A 21528-nucleotide genomic window follows, 5' to 3' on the forward strand; every position below is an offset into this window, starting at 1 on the left:
AAGCACAGGTGTAGGTGCCCCGCTGCGTTTAGTTGGGGGAAAGGAGAGCTTTGAAGGCCGAGTGGAGGTCTACCATGATGGCAAGTGGGGTACCATCTGTGATGACCAGTGGGACGACCGGGATGCTGAAGTAGTCTGTAGGCAGCTGGGACTCAGGTAATTTCCCTGCTGCACATCATGGAGTGGTAACAGAAGTAGGCAGAATGAAGAATGTGAGAGCATGTCCCTTCACTATAGTAACAGCCCTTTCTACAGGAGGTATACAAAAACCCTGGGAAAGACAGTTCTGATCAGATTGTTCTATAAAGGGATTTTGTACTTAATTCCTGTCAGTTTTATGGATTTATGCTGTGAAAAAGAGTTGGTGCATCTAAGGTTTGTTTGTGTTTATCCCTGTTCATTATTTTTGCACACATGTCCTAATGCAAATCTTCTTGGCCTCAGTGATAACTTGGCATGGCATTTTCCATATGTGAACTGCAGTTGCTTACTTGGTTAAGTCTAAATACCTCCAGTTTCACTGACTGCCCGTATCCTCTTCAGACAGGAAAGCTAGAGAGAGCATCTCATTCTCCTGTATGCCATTCAGCACTTAACATGGGAGCTGTTGTATACTGAGTGTTCTTGAAATTCACATCAGTACAGAATTGTTTAATATAGACAATTCAAGTTTGAGAACCTTAGACTGTGGGAGTTTTGCCTGTTACTGAGATTGATAGAACATGGTCCTCAGAACTCCCCCGGTGTCTGAACTGTTCACGTTGCAGGCACGTTTTTGTTAGGTGTTGGAAGGTCTCGTTACAAAACTTTCCAATAACATATTTCAGTTAACAGCTGGCAACACTACTGTGTCAGAAATACAGATTATCTATAGGAGGACACTGACCTAGTGTAGGAGAGTCCCTGTGCAAGGCAGAATCTGAGGGCACAAGACCGTGACCTTCCTTGCTGAGCTTATGTGTCTGTAACGTTTGCAGTGGGAACCCAAAGGCCTTGTCGTGGGCTCACTATGGGCAGGGATCTGGCCCAATCCTGCTGGATGAAGTGGAGTGCTCAGGCAATGAACTCTCACTTGACCAGTGCAAGAAGAGTGACTGGGGACAGCAAAACTGTGACCACATTGAAGATGCTGGGGTCTCCTGTGACCCTTTTACAGGTACAGATCTACAGCTCTACGGCAGTCAGATGCAGCTGGTCTTACTCCCATAGCACATGACTTGCTCAGCAGAGAACCCCCCTGCTTCAGGATCCTGCAGGGCTTCTATGTATGGCTCCCACAAGGGCTGCCAGATGTGGAGGCAGAGAGCAAGCAGCAGGTAGGGATGGATCAGAGCCAGGCTTGGTGGTGCTTCCATGCCTTTCCGCAGGTGGCATGGAAAGGCTGAGGTAAATCCTTCCCTGACAGATGGGCATGTCTGGGAGCAATGCATGTTCGTTTTTTGAGTAGCCAGGGATATCTGTGGCTCTGGTTTCTTTCACTCATGGGCTGTGCAGAGCGCTCAGCCATGGGGCAGACGCTGTTTCTCTTCTCCCCTGCGGAGTGCTGACCTTTCCTTCTCCCACCCCTTGCAGAGGGCACTGTCAGGCTGGCTGGGGGCCGCAGCCCCAGCGAAGGCAGGGTAGAAGTTTATTACAACGGAGACTGGGGCACAGTATGTGATGATGGCTGGACAGACCTTGGTGCCCAGGTGGTCTGCAGGCAGCTGGGCTTCAGGTAGGACTGAGAGTGTGTGCAGTGTCTGCGCTTGCTAATTTCAAGGATTGGATTCCATCACCCTTCACTGGGATAGGCTGGACCTTAATCCTGCAATGCTGTCTTTGTTAGAAGGGTTATTACCATTATACAACTTTATTCAGAAAAGATTAATAGATATCCACATCCTTTCCAAGGGGGAGAAAAAAAAAATCTTTGTTATCTTTTGCCTCAGCCTGTTTTGAAAGCAGGTAACAGGCTTGATACTGTCTTTATGAACCCCTCACCAAAGTCAGAAAGTTCTCAACATTTCTTAAATTTGCAGGTGTATCAGCTCAGCACTGCCACCCCCTCTGCTCTGACAGCTAAACGGTGTCACCCATCTGCTCTGACAGCTAAACATATCACTTGCTTCAGTAGTTGAACAGAGACCATCAGAGCAAAAAACAGTAGCATTAGGGATTTTCATGATGCTTTTCTTTCAGCCTGTTGCTGAACTGTCGTCCCTCCAGGTATGAGTTTGGGGAAGATTTAAAATCAGGATACTGTAGTCTTGGAATCAGTAAAGTATTTTTGTGGATTTTTAAATATGATTAGGGTATCTTTGTAAAATTTCAGCTTTACAGACTGAAAAAAGACCAAACTGAATTCTCCCCTTTGAGTTCAGCTGCGTTCTGTGTTTGTCATCTCTTGTAGCGCCTAAAAGTTTGCAGCCTTCTGCATTTCAATTTGAGGTAGCTGCTTCCTATAAAAAGAAGTAGAATTACTTAAATGTTGATATTTTTGATGTGTCCTCTGCCAGTCCCTCCCCAAACTGAGGCACCTGATGGTGTCATGTCTGCAAAGCAGCCTCTGTGGTATAGCTGGCCCTCTGTGCTACGATGTCTGTGCCTTTGACCAGACACTAGAAAACGGACTGGTCTGAGTGGGCCTCCCTGAAAACTGAAGCTGCTGAGATGTGCAAGCTGCTTGGTTGCCAAGTGTGTGTCACCAAGTGGTTTAGGTCAGGAGGCCACCGGTACCACAGTTGAGCTCCGCAGGGCAGTTTCCCTTGGGGTCTGAGTTTGGGTCCCTCTGTGGGATTAATGAGTTTGAATGAATCTGATGTTATGTTCTGCTTCCTTCTTCTAGTGGTCCAGCTATTCTGGCCTCTGAAGGGGACTATGCTGCTGGCCAAGGCTTTATCTTACTGGATGATGTGGCTTGTGTGGGAACAGAACTGTCCCTCCTGGACTGTCCCCACAGCAACTGGGGACAGCATGACTGCTCACACGCTGAGGATGTGGGAGTCCGCTGCTCCCCGGAGAGCAACACAGTCATGGATGGCAGCCTGGGTAACTCGCCTTGCCTCTTGCCCTGGACGGTGGGGAAGTGTCACCTGCTGGTCTATTCCTTTGGGAGCCCTAGCAGATGTGGGAGTTTTCCCTGTGCTGTTTCAGTCAGGGGGCTGCTTTTTGAGGAGGATTCCAAGGAACGAGCCCTGGCTGTCTTGGGGCAGAGCCACAGAGCTGTGGCTCCACCAGACCTATGGCCAGACCTGCAAAGAAACTGAAACTGGAGAGAATTGTGTTGGCAGTCTCTAAAACAAACCCGAGGAGCTGAGGAACGATGGCTGCCTTAGTGTGCCGTTGCCCACTGATGAGACGCCTCAGCCCCATATCTGTGGGAACATGGAACACCTTTAACTACTAGACCTTATAGGAAACTGGTGTAGTTACGTTAGTGTCACACCTTGCCAAGACAAGAGGACTTAAGATGCAAGGGGCTGTTGTGTGGAAATTTGCACTCCCTTGTGTGGATGGCACACTTTTATTTAAAATTGTGATCGTATTTCAATTTAGCACAATTTCCTCATCTATGAGGCCTCATTTATGAAAGTCTCTTCCCTACTACAGGAGACTTTCCAGTTTGTCAGGCATTTTTTATTGAAATAGATGGCATCCGACACTTTTGTGTTTCCTGGATGTAGAACTCTTCTCTTGCTTGGAATAATGTAATAGTTTTATAATTTAATGGATTTCTTTCCCAGGCATGTTTAAGCTTGTCCACTCATGGCTCAGGAGTTAATAACTTTCCTTCTGTTCTTGTTCTCCTCTTTACTCAGCTTTCAGAATATGATCCACTAATGACTTTCAGAATGTATTAAATAAATTAATATGTATTTAGTCTTCTCATTCAGCACAGAGGTGAAATGTCTTTGTATAGAAACACTCCTTTTTTTTCTTTTTTCTGTTTTTTTTTTTAAGCTTACTGATATCTGGGATTCATCTTGTCCTATAGAACCCAAGTTCTGGGCACCTTGCACTCTCTGGTGTTTTTGCTTGCAAAGACACACACGTTTTCTCCTGTAGGGCCTCCTGTGCGGCTGGTGGATGGAGAAAGCACCAAGGAGGGACGAGTTGAGGTATTCCTGAATGGGCAGTGGGGCAGCGTCTGTGATGATGGCTGGACAGACAGAGATGCTGCGGTGGTTTGCAGGCAACTGGGATTCAGGTAAGAGCTCTGGTACATGCATCGTACAGATAGAAACAGCCCTCAGGGGGATCGCTTCTTTCTGGACCTGTTTCTGGGGGCTTCATTTCTTAGTTGTGGCATACCCACATATGCTTGAGGGAGTAGGGTCCTATTCTCGCTGTACTGCTGTCTGTGTGTGGAGTGACACAGAAATATTATTTCTCTTAAAACGTGCTGGTGCAGCAGGTTCACCTGCCTCCTGCTTACTGCAGATGAGCCACTCTCTCTCTAATTGCAGTGGTACAGCAAAAGCCAGGGCAATGGCTTATTTTGGTGAAGGCCATGGGCCCATCCATCTGGACAACGTAGAATGCAGTGGCACGGAGAACACCCTGGGGCAATGTGTCAGGCCTGACATCGGGATTCACAGCTGCTGGCACAGTGAGGATGCTGGTGTGATCTGTGACTATGTGGAAGAGAAAGTCCAAGATATCAGGAGAACAGGTGACATACCCATTTCTTCTATGCAGAAATCTGGAGTTCCAGTTGTAGGATCTCTGCATGCTTTTATGCTTTTTCCTCTTCTCTTTGGCTGAAACTTTACCTACAAAATAAGCATGCCACGTCCTGTACCTCTGACTTTTTCCTTGTTTTCATTGTCTCTTCTTAGGAGCACAGGGTGCTCCAGACTAGTGTGAAGAGCTCCTCCCACGTCAGGCCTTTGAGCTAGAGTGCTCCAGACTAGTGTAAGAGCTCCTCCCACGTCAGGCCTTTGAGCCTGCAGAACTTCCCCACAGCCAAGTCACCATACCCTTCCTTAGAGCAGTAACCATGAGCAAACTTTGGGTTTTAGAGTACTGGGGAAATAGCTGTAGAGATCCCATCCCTGGCATAAGACTACAGATACTGCAGGTAGCACCTTCACTGAAACTGAGGAAACCTATGGGATCACATCTTCTATGAATTACATATGCACAACACAATGCAGTCAACTACCATGAGGACTGATGCCCTCAGGGAAGGCAAATGGTGTTTGGCTCTGTGACAGCAATTGTTGCTACTTAAGCTGAAGGTATCTACCCAACTGCTCCAACTTTGCTTTGCAGGTCCAGAATCTGGTGTGTGTGGGATGCGCCTGCTTCATCGTCGCAAGAAAAGGATCATAGGTGGAAACAAGTCTCTCAGGTACTACCCTGTAATCGCAAGGAAAGCCAGAACAAGTTCCAGCTTTCCCACAGGCTCTGGAAAGAGCCTGGCAAATCCTGAGTACATTAACACATTATCACTGGTGACTTTTGAACTTGATTTGAACCAGTGGGCCTATCTAGGGAAGAACGCGCACCAGCTGAGCCCAGATGGGGCAGAGTGGATGGGAAACGAGGAAACCAGCTCCCATGTGTGTGACACCTATTATTCCTCTTTCTTCTTCAGAGGCGGATGGCCGTGGCAGGCCTCACTACGGTTGAAGGGTTTTCATCAAGATACTCGTCTGCTGTGCGGAGCAACACTGATCAGCAGCTGCTGGGTAGTGACTGCAGCCCACTGCTTCAAAAGGTGCGTTTGTGAGTGAGGAGCCCTGAGGGATACTCCACGATGAACAAGATAACCTCATACCAGGTTATCCTCCTAGTCTAGTGGAACCACATGAGAAAAGTTTCTAAACCAAGACCTTCAGGTTATGATGTGTGTGATCTTGGAGTACCTAAGGCAATGACTCAATATAAGCTTGCTTTATCCTTCACTACTTACACCTGCCCTCTTAACTCTGAGGCTTTACAACTTAAAGCGAACCAGCATTTTGCTATTCTTTGGTGCTTTAAGGAATTGTGAACAGATGAGGTCACAAGCCTGTTGCAACTATTGTAGCCCTTTTTAAAGGAAAAAAAGTCCTGTGCATGGTAGATAGATTTGGGACACCCATTGACTGCAACAGCTGGCATTATCACATCTGCCAAAGAGGTCCCAGAGTCCTGCAGCTGGCACTGTTTTATCGGTTTGTGAGGAGGTGTTTCAGTCTCATAGCAACTGAAACGTGTGTGAGTCTGTTTCTTTCTTAGTCGGAGTATCAAGATCTTGAGTCTCTTTTTCTCCAGGTTTGGTGTTGATGTGCGGCGCTACCTGCTGCGGGTGGGTGATTACCACACAGGCGTGAAGGATGAGTTTGAGAGGGAGCTGCCTGTGGAGCGGATTGTCCTCCACAGGAACTACTGGGCCGGCAGCAACGATAATGACATTGCCCTGGTCCGGATGCGGGGCAGAGAGGGGCACTGCCTCTCCTTCAATCACCACGTTCTGCCTGTCTGCCTGCCTGACAGGAAAGAGAAGTCTGACATCAACAGGCAAGCCTGCATCATCTCCGGCTGGGGAGACACAGGTGAGCGATGGGGCTTTGAGGGGCAAGAAAGGTGGGGGAGTCTGGATTCAGAAGCCTACATGGACCGTTAATTTATGTCTGCACAACTCAAAGCCCTGTTCTTACTGCTCCTATTGTCTGTGACAGTGCATGGTGTTAAGGAGTGGGGAGGTGAGGTGATTTTTGTGCCATTGTGTTTTCTTCTGATTTTGAGGCTTCTTGAGCCTGCCTATGGTGGAAGTTTTGGTTACCATAGCATTCCTCTGAAGCTCTGGGAGAGAGCAATGCTGCCGTCTGGCCACAGTCCTCTCTTTCTTCCCCTTTCTACATGCATGTTTGCCCACAGCAGACCCCTTAAGCAGCAGCCTGTGCAGAGCTGGTGTACAAAGCCTATGGGAGGCCCCTGCGTTTCCAAGACCTCTTGCCTTCATGATATTGCAGTAGCGAAGTGAGGGCTTAGAGGTGGAAGGAATCCCTCTCAGACTACTTTGCTTGATCTCCCTGGATATTGCTGCAGGGACAGCTGGGCTCTGAGGCTGGTGTCTGCACTAGGTTTGAGACAGCCTGTACCTGTCCTCTTGCAGCACATTGCTATGGAGCTTCCTAGGTAAAAGGGAGCAGGGAATATTCTAGAAAGTATTGATTATTAAATACTTAACTCTCTCAAGGTGATGTTTTAAAACGCTGGGCTTGGTGGAGTCCTGACATGGATGCATTAGCAAGGTCTGGAGACAGCTTTAAACTCTAAACAAAGCTTTATAACTGGCTGTGCAGTCCTCCCCCATTTGAGGATCAGAGATGCAATGCAGGTCTTGGGACAAGGAGGCCTTTCTGGGGCTGCTGTGACTGGAGCAAAGCCATACATTCATACATTGCTGCCAAAAGGCAAACAGCCCCAGGAGCTTGTCTATTGATTTTGCACTTACCCATCCTTCCCAGCTGTTTCCCTAGCTGTTACCCCAAGTGTTTAAGTGCAAGTATACATTTGCCTTTGGAGTCAGTTGCACCAGGTGCACATGTCACTTTGGGGTGTCTGGGGAGGATCAAGGAGCAACTTAGCCATGTATCTCCCTTAAGCTGTACTGGGGCTTAATGGCTAGAATCCTTCCCACGCACCAAACCCAGCTTTCCCAACTACTCTGTGAACTTACCATAAACCTTGGGCACAGAAAGGTCATGCTCTAATATAGCACGTGAACCTTATGTTCTGAGCAAGTCTGGGGCAGTAAAGAGATTTGAGCAAATAGAGACAAATCTGGCCAAAGATGAAGTGAGCTCCCTTTGAATAATATCTGGATGACTCTGAAGCATATTCCAAAACTTCTCTGAGGACTGAGCACTTAACAAATATTACTGCATTTATTCTTTAGCGAAAACGCTGTCGTTGCTTAATGGAGGAGGAAATGGAGGCTCAGAGAGGTGAAATAAATTGAACAAGGTTCAAGTTACTTGTTGGCAGAATCAGGAGTAAGACTCATCCTTTGATCTAACCTTTTTCTTCAACCTCTTCCCCATTTCTTTGATCTTACAGCTCTTTTTTGTGGTCTGGCTTGACAGCACTGTTTTCCGAAGTTCTGGTGGTTCAGAGATGCTGAGCTTGGCCTCTTTCTGTGCCACGGTCTTGACATGAAATGTACAAATATCTATTTTGTGCAGAACTCTGTTGCTCTAGGTCGCTGCTGTTGTCTGTACCTGAATTGGTCTGGCTGGTCTGTTCTGTTCCAGGGAAGTCCTATTCGAGAACCCTGCTGCAGGGGGTGGTGCCTCTTCTCCCACGGGAAGACTGTGAGGTCCGTTACGGGCAGAAGTTCACTAACCGCATGATTTGTGCTGGGAACCTCTCTGAAGATAAGCGGGTGGACAGCTGCCAAGGTGACAGTGGAGGGCCACTCATGTGTCAGAGGTCCAACGGACGCTGGATCATTTTGGGGATCACTTCCTGGGGTTACGGCTGTGGTCGGAAGGATTCCCCCGGTGTGTACACAAAGGTCAGCAAATACGTACCCTGGATCAAGAAAGTGACCAAGCTAAAATGAAAATGTCTGAGCTCTAGGAACTTCAACGTATGGTCCTTTTGCTATATGGCAGCAGAAGGCTGTAGCTTCTGGCCTGTGACTGATGGAGGTTTATTTTGTCATTGGACACTGTGGAAAGACTTTAGTGTAAAACTGGGAGAAAACCAGTTATGGCTGATTCTTTAAAGTCTTTGGTTTCACTTTAGTCCATAATCTCTGAGCAGAGAAAGCAGGTGCACACTGGTAACAATGATAAGTCTATGTTGCTCTGGGTCCTGTAATGCAATATCACACTTGTTCCTTTGCCCTGGCACACAGAAGTGGTAGAAGTGGAGAGATACTTGCCCCTGTAAATCTATTCCTGGTTTTGTATGTTTGCACCGTTGAAAAATGCTGCAAGGAAAGGTGAGATGCTTGGAAGATGGCACCAGGCTCTGGCATAGTGGAATTCTTCAGATATTTTTCCATAATAGCTATCTTCATATTCCAGGAATCAGAAGATTTGACCTGAGCTGAGGAACAGGCCAACAGTTGGGTTTTTTTTCCTTCCCTGTTATGTCTCTAGGGGGAACCTTTTCTCTTCTAAATAGTAGGTCTGCTCCCATATGATCCCTTTAAAGTGTCTGTCCCTGCTAAAAGATGCTTGTCCCTCCTGCTGTAATCCTCCATCACACATTTCCAGCTGGCAGATGCTATGGTTTTATTGCTGCTTTCTCAATACAGTCGTTCTTTTGTGCTTGTTTGTTTTTGTTTTTGTTTTTGTTTTTTTCCTTAAAGCAGCATCTCCTAGAATCAGTTGTTGGTGTGAGAGTAAATCTTCATTTTTAAGAGTGAATGGACATGTTATTTTTCTTTAAATCCAAATGTAATGTTAATCTCAAGCATTCAGGTGTTGAATCACAATTTAACAGCACTGCAGGGTCTTTCTGTTGGTACCTTATTCACCATAGTTATTAGCTGCCCTTTATTTGTGATGTTAGTCTTTAGTATCTCTGTGTTCACAGTTCTCCCATGAAACACGGAAATACTCTTGGAGTATAGATACACCTCAAGCAAATTACCCACTCCTTGTGGAAAACAGTAAGTGTATTGCAAAGCAGCTTCCCGCTTTCCTGAAGCGTGTCCTATTCTTGCAACCTCTGGGCTATGCTTCCTCTCTTCTCTTCTTTGCACTATTTCTCTTTTCATTCCTCTCAGTGGGAGTAAACTGGATTAACTGGAGGGTATGCGAGCACTGCCATCAAGCTGTAGTTCTCAGCCTGAAGAGAAATAATGCTGAGAGAAAGCAGGGGTTATTGAATACTTCAATTTCTTCCTTCCCTCTCATCCAAACAAATGAGCAGAGATTCCTCTTAGGCCTTAAGCACTTTTGTAAGTTAATTTATTATTCCTGAGTAGGTAGAAAAAAATAAAAATAGACAGAAGGGCTAAGTGCATTAACAGTTGTGCAGTGCATAGCGTCTTCTCGCTGTGTACAGACAAGCCAGAGGGAAGACAGGCCTGCTCAGGAGCAGGGGCAGTAAGCTTTGATATATAACCAAGGACCCAAACACAGAGCAATAACACAGGATGGGACACGTGGAACTTGTGCATGTTTGGGGTTCGCTCACGCACTGTAGGGTAGGCAATGACTGGGTCAGGCACTGGCCTGCTGTCCGGAAGGTCTGCACTCAAGGCACTGAGGTGTTTGGTACCTAGGTATTACCAAGGCAAGAGCAGAAGGCAAAGCATAGCCTGTGGATTAGCTATGTCATATTACAGGGCATACGGTGACGGAGTTCTAGAAATTGCCTTGGATCCAATAAGTACTGATTGCCTAAATCTTTAATTTGTCTTCTATAAAACAGCTTAATGTAAAGGTGCTGACCTGTCTAGGTGGCTGATTTTTGTGTGTGAATGCTAAACTAAATGGTTCCATTTACCCTCTCCAGGGATTATAGGATAGTTGGGTTACCAGTGTTGCAATGGACTGTTTAAAGATCCTGCTTGGAAACTTTATTTTAAAAAAGAATTGTAGGAATCTTTAAAACATGCAATGTCAGAACCCCTGCAAACTGGCCTTTGAGATAAATCTGATGCCCCTCTTCTTGAGGGGCTGAGTATCTACAGTGCAGCTTGTGCGGATAACCCTGTTTGAAGTGCCAGGCTTGATCCCTTGGCATCGCTGCGCTTGGCTCCGCACTGGCCGTGTTGTGCTACAGCTGCTGGCAGGCAGTCCCTAAGACGCAAGCTGCAGACCGCTTCTTATCTCCCAGGAATTAAAATGACAGGAGGTCTGAGGGCAATTATGTCACAGACCTCTGGTTTTGCACGGGATTAAATGCCAAGTTCCACACTGGCACCAACCGTACCTGTTTGGGAATCATGGAGGGATTTGGCTTTTACCTTTAGCCTCCTCCAAGCCAGCATACTACAGCAGCTCAAATGGGGTTTCTGTGCCTTGGGTGCTGTCACATCTCTAGTTTAACCTGGTTTGATCTTTCAGTTTATACCCATAACTCCAACAGGCATAGAAACACCTGAAGGATTGAAACTGAGGTTATTTCCCTAAGCCTACTTAGCTGGTTGCCATTCAGAAGTTAGAATAAATTACCATGTAACATGAGTGAGATGTAGGCCTGGCATTGTCTCCTGAAATTCCCATGTTCTAGTTCAAAAATATTTCTTTCTTCTAGATCTTGTCACCATGAAAGCTGTCAGAATCCCTCTAATTAACATCCCCTGGGTCCCTCATGAGCCAGGAGAAAGGAAGGAAGTATCCAATCTCCTTCGCCTACTTTTTCACCTTACCGGTACTGTAGGCAAGCCTGCCAATACTCTTTTTGGTTGTCCTGACCTGTTTCAGAGCACCACTATTGCTCTTTACTGTTCAAACTGGAACTGTGGCCCAAACCAAACTCAAGTGCTTTGCCACCAAGGCTTACTGGGATTGCCTGGTTGGATGAGTGGCACTCAGCTGCTGTAGGACTGTAATTTGTACCTAATGTTGGCCTGCAGCAGATGTTTCAAAGGATAGTACATGAGAGTTTGTACTGAACAAGTTTTAACAACCTTTCCTTTTGGGGAATTTTGTTCTTGGCTCATTTAAATTAATTACTTGTATTACTGTTATTATCATTAAAAATAGAAGTACAAGTACTTGGTCCTCTAGGTGTTATACAAACACTATGCACTATCCTTTTGTGATTTTTTCTTTTTCTAAAATGTGAGAGTTTATATCTCTAACTTTTAAAAAACTATTTAATATAACCAGCCTTCATCTTCCATATAAATGTTTAATCCCGTACTTAATCCAGCTAAGCTCTCTGCCTCAATATTTTCTGGCAATGAGAACCAATATAATTTTATTCTCCATAGCACATAATTTCTTTTTATGGTTCCTGAATTAATTGCCTTTGGTTTTCATTGAATCCCATCTGTCTTTGTGTTCTCAGCTATGAGAGGAAATAAGGGGCCTGGCTTTATATTCTCTGTTGTCCATTACTCTAGAGATAGTCCCTTTTCTAAAACTGTGGCTTCTCTGTATCTCTTCAACCCAAACTGTCTAGGTATCTGATAACATGCAACTGTCTGTCCATGTCTTCTCTTTCTGCTGGATCTTCAGGCTTTGGTAACCAGAATTGAGTGCAGTTTGCCAGGGGAGGCTGTGCCATCTGCTGATTATTTTCAATATTATTTTCTATAGCAGGCAATGCTGTAAGTGATTTCAGTGCTGTATGTGTATTATGTATGCAAGCTGGAGCTAGCTTTAAACTTGCTAGTGTGGTCTTGGTGGCAGCCTAGCTACAACAGAGTGAAAACCCACCAAGGTTAATTCCCGCCATATCTCAGGCAGGTGTGGCAGCCCCTCTGAGCTCAGAGCAATCGCTGTAGGTATCTCTGGGGAGCGTAAGGCAGCTCTGGGCAAGGAGCACCTCAACAGCTCTGTAGAGCTTTGCCTTGGTTGACCTAACTGTAAGGCTGATACAGTCGATCTTCGCAGCATTAGTCGGCTGGGTAAGGCTAATGCACATACATCATTTCCAGGAGCTGAGAGCTCAGTCACTGTTGCTGGTGGCTGCGCTGTGCCACATGGATGCTGTGAGACACCTTCCCATAGCAGTGTGGCATATGCTGGTTATGTGAGAAAGGGAACATTGCTATGACTGGCTGGGAGCATTGGCAGGAGTAGAAACTTGGCTATGGTAAAGGTCTAATGAGGAGCTATTAGTGCTCCAGGTATCCCTCTTTGAGGGAGTACCCCAGTGCGCCATGAAGGCTGACCCGGTGCCAGTGTCTTCCTGACCTGCAGTGCCTGCACTGGTACCCTTATCATCAGCCCTGTCTTGACATCAGTCCAGGCTTTGGCCAGCTGAAGCTGGATTAAAGATTTCTCCCTTTCCTGTAGCTGAACACTGTTCTGATGATTTCTGTGTTCTATGCTGTAATTAATCAGGCAGCTGTTTATTAACCTGGACAGGATGTTGATTACCCTTGTAATCTTTGTACGCTTGTAGCAGAGAATAATAGACCAGTTTCTCAAAGGTATTAGTGGAGGCATTGGTGAGGAATCAGGAACGTGGATATTTGCTACCTCAGGGGTAAGAGATGTGGGCCTGCCTTTTGTCTGTCTTCCTTCCTTTCTGAAGCCAATACCCTGAAGTCTCTTCACCCCCAGAAAAGCTGCAGTGATCCATCAACCACTTGAAGACAAATTTTTATGTGTATATTCAGCAATCAGATGAAAGCTTCTGAGGGATGAACTGCACTGTGGTATTTAACACCATCTTGATAGACTCGCTGGGAGTTCCTTGCAGCTGGAGGGAACAGAATGGCCCCTGGTGGTAACCAACTTGGGACCGCTCCTTGCGGAATGAGGCACTGTGACCCGGACTGATGCACATCTCTTGGGCTGTATTTTCACTTGTTCAGAAAAATATTTAATTTCCCACATCAAGAAGAAAAAAAATCACTTGTAGTGAGTAGTAGCCCACTCAGTCCTACTAAAATCCAGTTCTACTAACCAGGGGCTGAGGACCTCTGAAAGGAGTCAAGTGCCAAAACTGTCATGTCCCCTGGATCAACACCAATGGCTCACAAGGTATACTAATAAATGGATTATACCGTGACTGTGTGGGGCTCTGTCTTATTTTTAATAAAGGAATCTGTTCCAAGTGCAGGTTTTAGGATTTTTTTCATCACTGAATTAAGCTAATTAAATTTCTCTATTAATGTTATTTTTAGAGCAGCTTTAACATGCTAGAGCATGTTACAAAGTCAGCATCAAATTAGCTACCATTTCAATGAAATGTGACAGTTCTTAAAATGCCACATTTTTGGCCATTTGGAACAAGTAAAGGGTATCTGCAGGTCAACTCGTTGCATTTAGATTTTAACAGAATTTAATAGATCAGCTTTATAATTTGTTGTTATAGGTGATCTTTCTATATTACCTTTGAACAAACTTGTTCAGCCTGATTTAGTCTCCTTTCAGTCTAGGATTCATGTGTCACCACTCTAAGAATCAAAGCCAACCTATGGAAAAGTGGAAGCAGGAGGAGGGAAATGCAGTTTGAATGAGCCACTGATGCAAGAACACTGTTCTACTCCCCCCTGCTGCCCCCCACCACTGAAATCTGCATTGCTGTATAAGAAGTCTGTCTTTGCAAGGCCACTGCTACTGCACTGACTTTCCCAAGCTATTAGGGTTAGACTGGGGCTTGGTGTAGCTGATGCCTGCAGACTCCAAGTGTTATAGTGTGTAATTTTTTGCATCTACTGACTCCAGCCTGCTGTTGGGAACTGGTGTGCACTCACTGAAGAAATTGCTGCTTGTGGTTAACACCTCCCTCACTTCACGTCTGCCTCTGGGGTCTTCTACACCTACCTACATTTCCTCTCTTGCTTGTGCAAAACTGGGAAGCAGAGTGCAGGCATTTTCGACTGCCTTCCAAGTGTCAGCGGGCGCTGTTTCACCAAGTCAGTTCTGCCATGCTCTTCTGTAGTTACTGCCTGGGAAAGAAACAAAGTCCAAACTGCGGTTAAGGCTATGTCTGTCAAGTCTCGTGTTTTGTATTAAAGGACTTGACTGCTGCCTTCATGTGGTGAAAAGGCTTGGAAGGAGTGCATGGCATGAGCTTACTCTTTTCAGATTGCCAGCTGTAGGATAGCTGGCTTGCGACTTTGAAACTGAAATATGAATCTGCAGGAAACTGGGCTTTACTTCATGCAGTTTTCTAACTAGGGTAGCTACCATATTCATTGGGAGAGAGGAAGGCAGGTATTCAGGTATCACCACTGACATTAAAAAAATTTCCTACTTGGGCACAATTTCCTCTTTCTAATGGAAGAAGACAGTGTATTGCTCAGACAGCCTTGGGTTGCTGGGCTGGATGCTGTGCCACTCTCAAACTGCCATGTCTAAAGGGGGTACCTAGCCCTGGTAGGAGGTTTCCATGGAATTGTGTTTATGGGCAAAAGTGAAAAGAGGAAGTAGAGCCAGCAAAATGGATCTTTAAGTATGTGGATGATCCAGCTGGAGTCATTTACGTTTAGAAAAACCCTTGGATTTAAGACGTGCTGATGGAAGACAGGAGTAGGACACACAAGTTCAAACAAATTGGTGAAACCCTGGTACACCACTTGATCTTCCCCTCCCTGCTTTTCAAATCCGACACATACTGCCAGAAATAAAAGGCACCTTTCTCTTCATAGATTTTCAAAACTAGTCTGTCTCTTTAAAGGAAGAAAAAACTGCTTTTGATCAGCTTTACCAAAAAGAAGCTGTGAAGCTGTGTTGCTCTGATGTCAGCTAAGCAAAAGGCCTTGTTTCTCCTATCTGTTTACATCTGTGCTGGCCTTCATACAGACATCAGGGCAGCTGTGGCTCCCAGGGCTGAGCTGAAAACAGGTGTAACTCAGTGCTGGGCTCATATTCAGTTGCTGCCCAACAGAAGAAACAAACAGGCAGGAATTAAAATTGCAGCAAATTAATTCTGCTGGGAAGCATTTGCTGAGCATGTTGAGATTCCCAGCCCATGCCAGCCCTGGGGCTCAGGAGCCAGCAGCAGGTACCTGTCAAAGGTGTCCATGAGAAGATGTCATGCAGTGGCTTGCTGTCACGTTTGCCTGATGTGCCAGCTGGGACAGTGGGCCCTCCTCATGTGAAGGTAGGGAGTGTGGGGGAGATTTAGCATGGCAATATAACCGGACAACTCAGCTGAAACCACTTTAAAAGTTTATACTTCTCTGTTACTTTCTTCTCAAAAGCAGAACAAAACCCCTTCAAAAAAACAACAACCATCTTCTTTGCAGTTTACCTAATCTGCTTTGCTTAAAACTGAGCTCTATGCAAAGAAGAAAATGTGCTTCTAAAGGTTAGTTCCTTCCTTACTCTTTTCCCCCTCCCTGCTTGCATGTACAGGCTTGCTGGAGATAAAGTAGGATTACAACCTCTGATTGTGGGATGGAGGCCTATTTAAGAGGGGACAAATGTACTATTCAGACTACTGAACACTCTCTGTTCTTTCAGAACCAGTAACCAAACACACTGGTGGGAAGATCCTTTCCTTCAGGTTTACCATTTCATTATCTCTAGCAAGACTAAGAAGGGGATTCTGTGATTCAGCACAGCTATACTGAGGTCTCAACAGAAACCCTTTTAACTCCCCAAATATTTAAACCACAGCTAGGTTGATTAAGACTTGAGAAATCTTTATTGTCCTACAAGGCTTGCCTTCACAGTTACACAGATTTAACAATTTGCTTAAACTTATGCAAGTTTGTTGTTTGCACTTGGGGGTGATGCACCGTTTGAATCAGATGCCTTTGTTCAGCTGAGGCAGGAGTGTCCACACACAAGATGCCTGAAGAAATAAGCAAAGAGCGTGCCACTACTCACTAAATTCCTACTACTATTATATTTAGCCATCCTGAATAAATACAGGTTGCTAGATTCAACACTAAATGTGATGATAGAATTACACAAACCTACTTTTCTTCCCCCAAGAAGACATGGGAAATTACCTTGGGAAATGCATTAATATTCTGGATGTTAAGTTTTACAGGACTTTGTCACAGCATTTTGCAGGCACATGGCTAAAAATGAAGATCTGCCTAAAAAAGCTAGTGGCCTTTGAGTCAGCTCACAAAACAATCAGCTGTCAGTACCTCCTTAGGGCTGGCCATCTACCTAGAGAGGAGAGCTGAAAATAGAAGCAGTTGATTTAATCTGGGAATCCCTAAGTCTCCTAAAGGATTCAAAGTGCTCGCCTCATGAATACATCAGGGATATGAGATCTGCAGGTAAAACAGAATGAGATGAACACTTTTTCCCTATCAGCATCCAGATGATTTTAAGGATCAACTGATTTGTTTTACAGAGCACCCTGCAATAGGTCCTACTTGCTCAAGTAAGTATGTCTAGAGAAAAAAAGACAAAAATCTTTTCTCCCTTGCTTCTTACAGAAACAGAAGAGTGACTGAGAGGTGTTATCTCTGTATCTAGCAGCCCAGGTAATTTTCAGTCATCATGACATGCATAATATTTTTGTGTGTCTCCTCTTTGTTACACGAAAGAGGCTAGTTAAACATATATAACTGAGAAAGCACGGACCCTTGCCCACGCTCATAAACACAAAACTTGTCAAGGTGCATTTTCTTAAACGGAGCGCTGCCGTGTGGTTGTAGCAACCATGCTTTTTGTAAGACAGAACCTGATGTTGAATTGACAATTGAACCTCCCATTGAATTCTGATGGGAGATAGCATGAATTAAATTTTTAAAATAAAAAACCCTCATATCCCTAACTCCAAGGTTAGATTATGTTTCTGAGGAAAAGCTGTGCAGAATACATAGACTATTTTACTGCCCATATAATATCGTACAGTGTTGTTCTTGCACTTGAGAATCACCATTTCTTAGCAATGTTATTCCTATATTTAAGCGCTAAAGTGCCTAATTTTTATATTTTGAAAGGCTTCAGTGCTGAGAGGCAGCTATAGTGCAAATTTTGCAATGGCCAGTTTCATCTGTGGGAGCAGGTTTCATAGCATATAGAAAGCTTCCACTCCTGAAGATGTGAGAAGCATGTAAATAGAGCAGAACAAGGTACCTCTGAGTTTGCTGGATTACTTTGGTTAGCCAAGACCTGCTTTGCAGAATAGCGTATGTCGATCTTGACATGAATAAATGAACTTCCTATGTCTCTCTAACAGTGATGCTTTACTTACCAACTGACTACCCTCGACAGCACAACCCTGATTTGTACAGCAAAGGTGTGTTGAGAGTCAGCTACTGCAGCACTGGCATCTTTTTTTCTGTGATTACAAATTTTAATTTCTAAAGCTAGATTGATATAGAAGGAATGTCACATTTAGAAACTTTCCGTGATTATTTTTTGGCAGACGGAAAATAAGCCCAGGAACCCATGTTTTGCTTAAAGCCTATGTCAAAAGAGGCTTCTCAGAGTATTTAGGAAGCTTTCAGATATATAACATTGCTAGTTAGGGTAATACGCTGTCTAGACAAACTGAGTTATCAATTGCTGAGTTTCTGTAAATGGGGTATCTGACCTGCTCTCTAGACAAAGGATGGAGAGATTACTGCTTTCACAATCTTTTCACTGTAGCTGAGGAAAGGTCCAAATGTTATATCAGCTGAAAAAAAGAGGACTTGCAGTGTAACGGTTATTTTCTTTCCCCTCCGAGAAATGGAGAACATAGCTTTCCAGTTCGTTTTAGCTTGATGCTACTCCTTTAATTTATCTGTGAACTTACAGTGCATAGTAAAGCCTGCCAGACTGTCGGCTTTGGTAATGGCAGAAGAAAGAACAAAGTGTAAAAAAGAAAACAAATGCTCCTGCAGGTTACTGTGAAAGGAAGAGGAAAATATACTTGCAACCTGTGAAATACAAGATGCCAGACAAAATATGCTCAGTAATCTTTGCAGGCATTAGTATCTATAAATGGCATCTTACGCTTTCTGAAGAGTAGTAGTTATGTTCATACATGAGATCTTAGCAATAACCATTGTCTCTTGCTTTATAACAGTAATTTTAACAGCTGTTGCAAAGTGTTCCTCTACTGACTGTATTTTCCATGTACATATGTACGTACCAGTCACTTATCTCACAAACAATGAATTCACTTTTGAATAAGGCTTTAATATCACGCATATGCTCATATTTTATAAGATTCCAAAGCGAGAACCTCGGACACCATCAGTTCAAAGTCTCCTGTGGAAAGGATTAGTCAAAGATTGAAAAATGCTCAATCCAAATGGAGGAAATTTATTTTCCAGAGCTTATGGTTCCTCAGGGCAGCTTTGCTTTCAGCTTCCCAGTATGCAGCGTCTGGGAAAGCTCCGTGCATCTTGCACAGCCGCTTGCCTAGTTAGAAGCAGAGCAAGGGGAAACAAGCTGTGCGCTGTCCCTTCTTTTGTGCTAAAGCACTATTTGCTCCATCTGTTCTACAGGCCCAGTGCTTTGAAATAAATAACAATGGTAGTTGGTTGTAACGTCTCTGGAGATGCTTAATATCTGTTATTAACAGTGATCAGTTAATTGTGAAACAGTGATCTTCTAGGAGGAACAGGAACTTAAGACACAAGAATTGTATGCCGTTTGCCATAGTGTCATAGTGCCAGAGTACAAGAAACTATTCTTCTGCTCATCCAATGTATTACTTAGACATAAAGCCATATGCGTGCTTTAAAAATTTGCCTTGGCTTGTCATTTCTGAGTGCATCATTGCATGTGAAAAGACAATGAAATCTTTGCCGAGTCAGAATGTATCTGAACAGCTGGGCCCCACTGCATCAGCAGTGATAAAATCTCTAGAGTGCTTTCTTTTGTTACTAAGCCTGTGTTAGATTCAAGCCATAGCAAGGATATGTTTTACTTTCCATGCAATCAGAAATAAAACCGTGCTGGCTATGAGTTGTAGAGTACCACATGACTCACTAGTGAAAAGCAGACACTTCTGGGGTGCAATGCAGACTCTCTTTGATTTTCAGTCCCCAGTGAAAGCTTAAGACAGGAAACAAATGTAAATGTTGCAATTCTGCTTCAGGGTATGTGTGAGCGCTCATATGTGTCTCTCTCATATGAAATGCTGCATTCTGAAAATTGTGTATAACGGAGGCAGAGGAATTTTGAACAGCAATTTCCTTCCTCTGAAATAAGACAGAAAGGAAGAGAAAAAAAATAAAAAGTACATCCCTGTAAGGGAGAAACCATCTTAATGGCAACCTTGTCATCTCTGCATGATTTCTTACTGAATTTTTTTATTCCTAACAGAGGACTGCTGAAATTGTCAGATACTATTTTTCATGGTCTTCTCAGCAGCGACTATAGTTTTTGTCTGTTGGGAGATCCACAAGGGAAAATACATGCCTGTCTCATGCAATAAGTTGGCTGTAAAAACAATGGATGAGCGATTATGAATTCCTGTGCCTTTCCAAGCCATAGCCCTGAGGACAAGGAGAAGCGAGTAATCACACCTGCACTCCCTCATGTTGGCCAGAGGAACAACACACCCAAGTCTGGTCTGCACAAGCCAGAAGACACATTTTTTCAGTCTCTTGAAATGCATTTTAAGATAGAAGTGCAAACATACACCCTGCTTTGCTTGCCTCATTACTTTCATCACCTCTTCCATGCTTTCAGCCTGTGGTGTCTGAGAAAGTGAAAGCAAGATTTCTTTGGAAATTTCCACGACTCGTGGTATCCCAAAGTTGAAAGAAGAAGGAATGGGAATGAGGATTGCTCCAATTTAATGCAGTTAAACATAATGTGCTGAAGCCCCCTTATCAATTGAAGCATGTCACATTAGTAAATCTCTCTACTATTCCTCCTCTCCTCTACCCTTTCTTGATGTAATGTGTATTCTCTACTGGATTCTGGTAAAAGCTAACAGTGCTGTCTTGCACCTTATGTTGACAAAAGATATTGGTGAGTAGCACCAGGCTTATTCCACCACTGCATCTCCCTGCCCATTTATGCCATTTCAAGTACCACAACATCTAGGTCAGAGTGCTGAATCTCACCTGTAGTTACCTCTTCATTCCTTGGATGCAATGCGTTTAGCTGCTTCTTCTGCTCTTCTTTCATCTCCTTTTCCCCATCAAAATACACTTCAAATTTTCAGCTATGTTTTTTTATTCTTTTAGGCTCCTACAATCTTCTAAATAATTTTTTCCTCACCAGGGAAACATTTTTCCTGCAGGTTAAACCCTTCTTTCCTGCAACACTCCACAAAATATTGTGATCCCTTCATGTATCTCTGCTTTCTCATGTGGCAGAGATTCTCTGTAATGCCCTTGACCCAGATTGCTATTGATGTAACGTGCCAGAATTCCCCTTAGCAGGCAGGTGTGTCTCTCGAATTACTGCTGGTGCTGTGCACTAACAGGTCATTTGGCAGTACAAATTTGATCTAGTCGGGCATCAACGCAGAACAACTTTTCTGTCAGATTAGCCAGAACATGAGACAAAACTTGCCACGATGTGCTATGGCACATTGCTTTGTACCTGGCTTGCACAGTGTCCTGCCTCTGCTCTCCTGCCTAGTGCCCCTAGGGGATGTTGACCTTGGTGCATTGTGGGGACGTGTGTGGTAGATTGCTTGGAAGAACAAGCTGTTACCAACTTTAGCCACCACCTGGGAAAAAGACTTGGGAGAAACACCAAGCCAGTGTCAGGATGTCGTTTGCAGCCTGGCATTAACCAACCATTAACATGGTGAAAAACATGAAAAGCTATTTTCACCTCTCTCTTTTCTTCCAATATTCAGCACTGAGAAACAGGCAGCAACCCCATGGCAAACAGGCCTCACTTTGTTACATGAAATTTTGTGCACACTGTAGAAATCTGCCTTCCTTGTCTTTTTTTGTGCATGTGTCAGCTCATTTGCTTCAAAGCTGCTGCCAGCTGCATCAGACACAGAGAGTTCAGGAGAAGGTGTAGAAAGGGCCAAAATACCTGGAGTAGGGTAGTGCTGCACCTCCCCAGACCAAGGCTGGGGAGACAGCATGGT

At 44.5% G+C, this 21528-nt stretch overlaps 1 protein-coding gene across 1 annotated transcript in view; it reads left to right on the forward strand.

Annotated features, from left to right (window-relative positions):
* The window catches only part of LOC104157854 (neurotrypsin-like), a 15510-nt gene extending 6749 nt beyond the window's left edge, over positions 1–8761 (forward strand). The window contains exons 6-15 of the mRNA XM_009695345.1: positions 9–156; positions 978–1156; positions 1573–1714; positions 2825–3027; positions 4045–4186; positions 4446–4651; positions 5254–5332; positions 5579–5701; positions 6241–6521; positions 8226–8761. Coding sequence (XP_009693647.1) covers positions 9–156; positions 978–1156; positions 1573–1714; positions 2825–3027; positions 4045–4186; positions 4446–4651; positions 5254–5332; positions 5579–5701; positions 6241–6521; positions 8226–8536 — 1814 coding nt within the window. The 3' untranslated portion in view covers positions 8537–8761. The remainder of the gene's footprint in view (positions 1–8; positions 157–977; positions 1157–1572; positions 1715–2824; positions 3028–4044; positions 4187–4445; positions 4652–5253; positions 5333–5578; positions 5702–6240; positions 6522–8225) is intronic.
* The last annotated feature ends 12767 nt before the right edge of the window (positions 8762–21528 follow it).

This window comes from Cariama cristata, unplaced genomic scaffold, assembly GCF_000690535.1.
Source record: "Cariama cristata isolate BGI_N322 unplaced genomic scaffold, ASM69053v1 scaffold31572, whole genome shotgun sequence".
Lineage (NCBI taxonomy): Eukaryota > Metazoa > Chordata > Aves > Cariamiformes > Cariamidae > Cariama > Cariama cristata.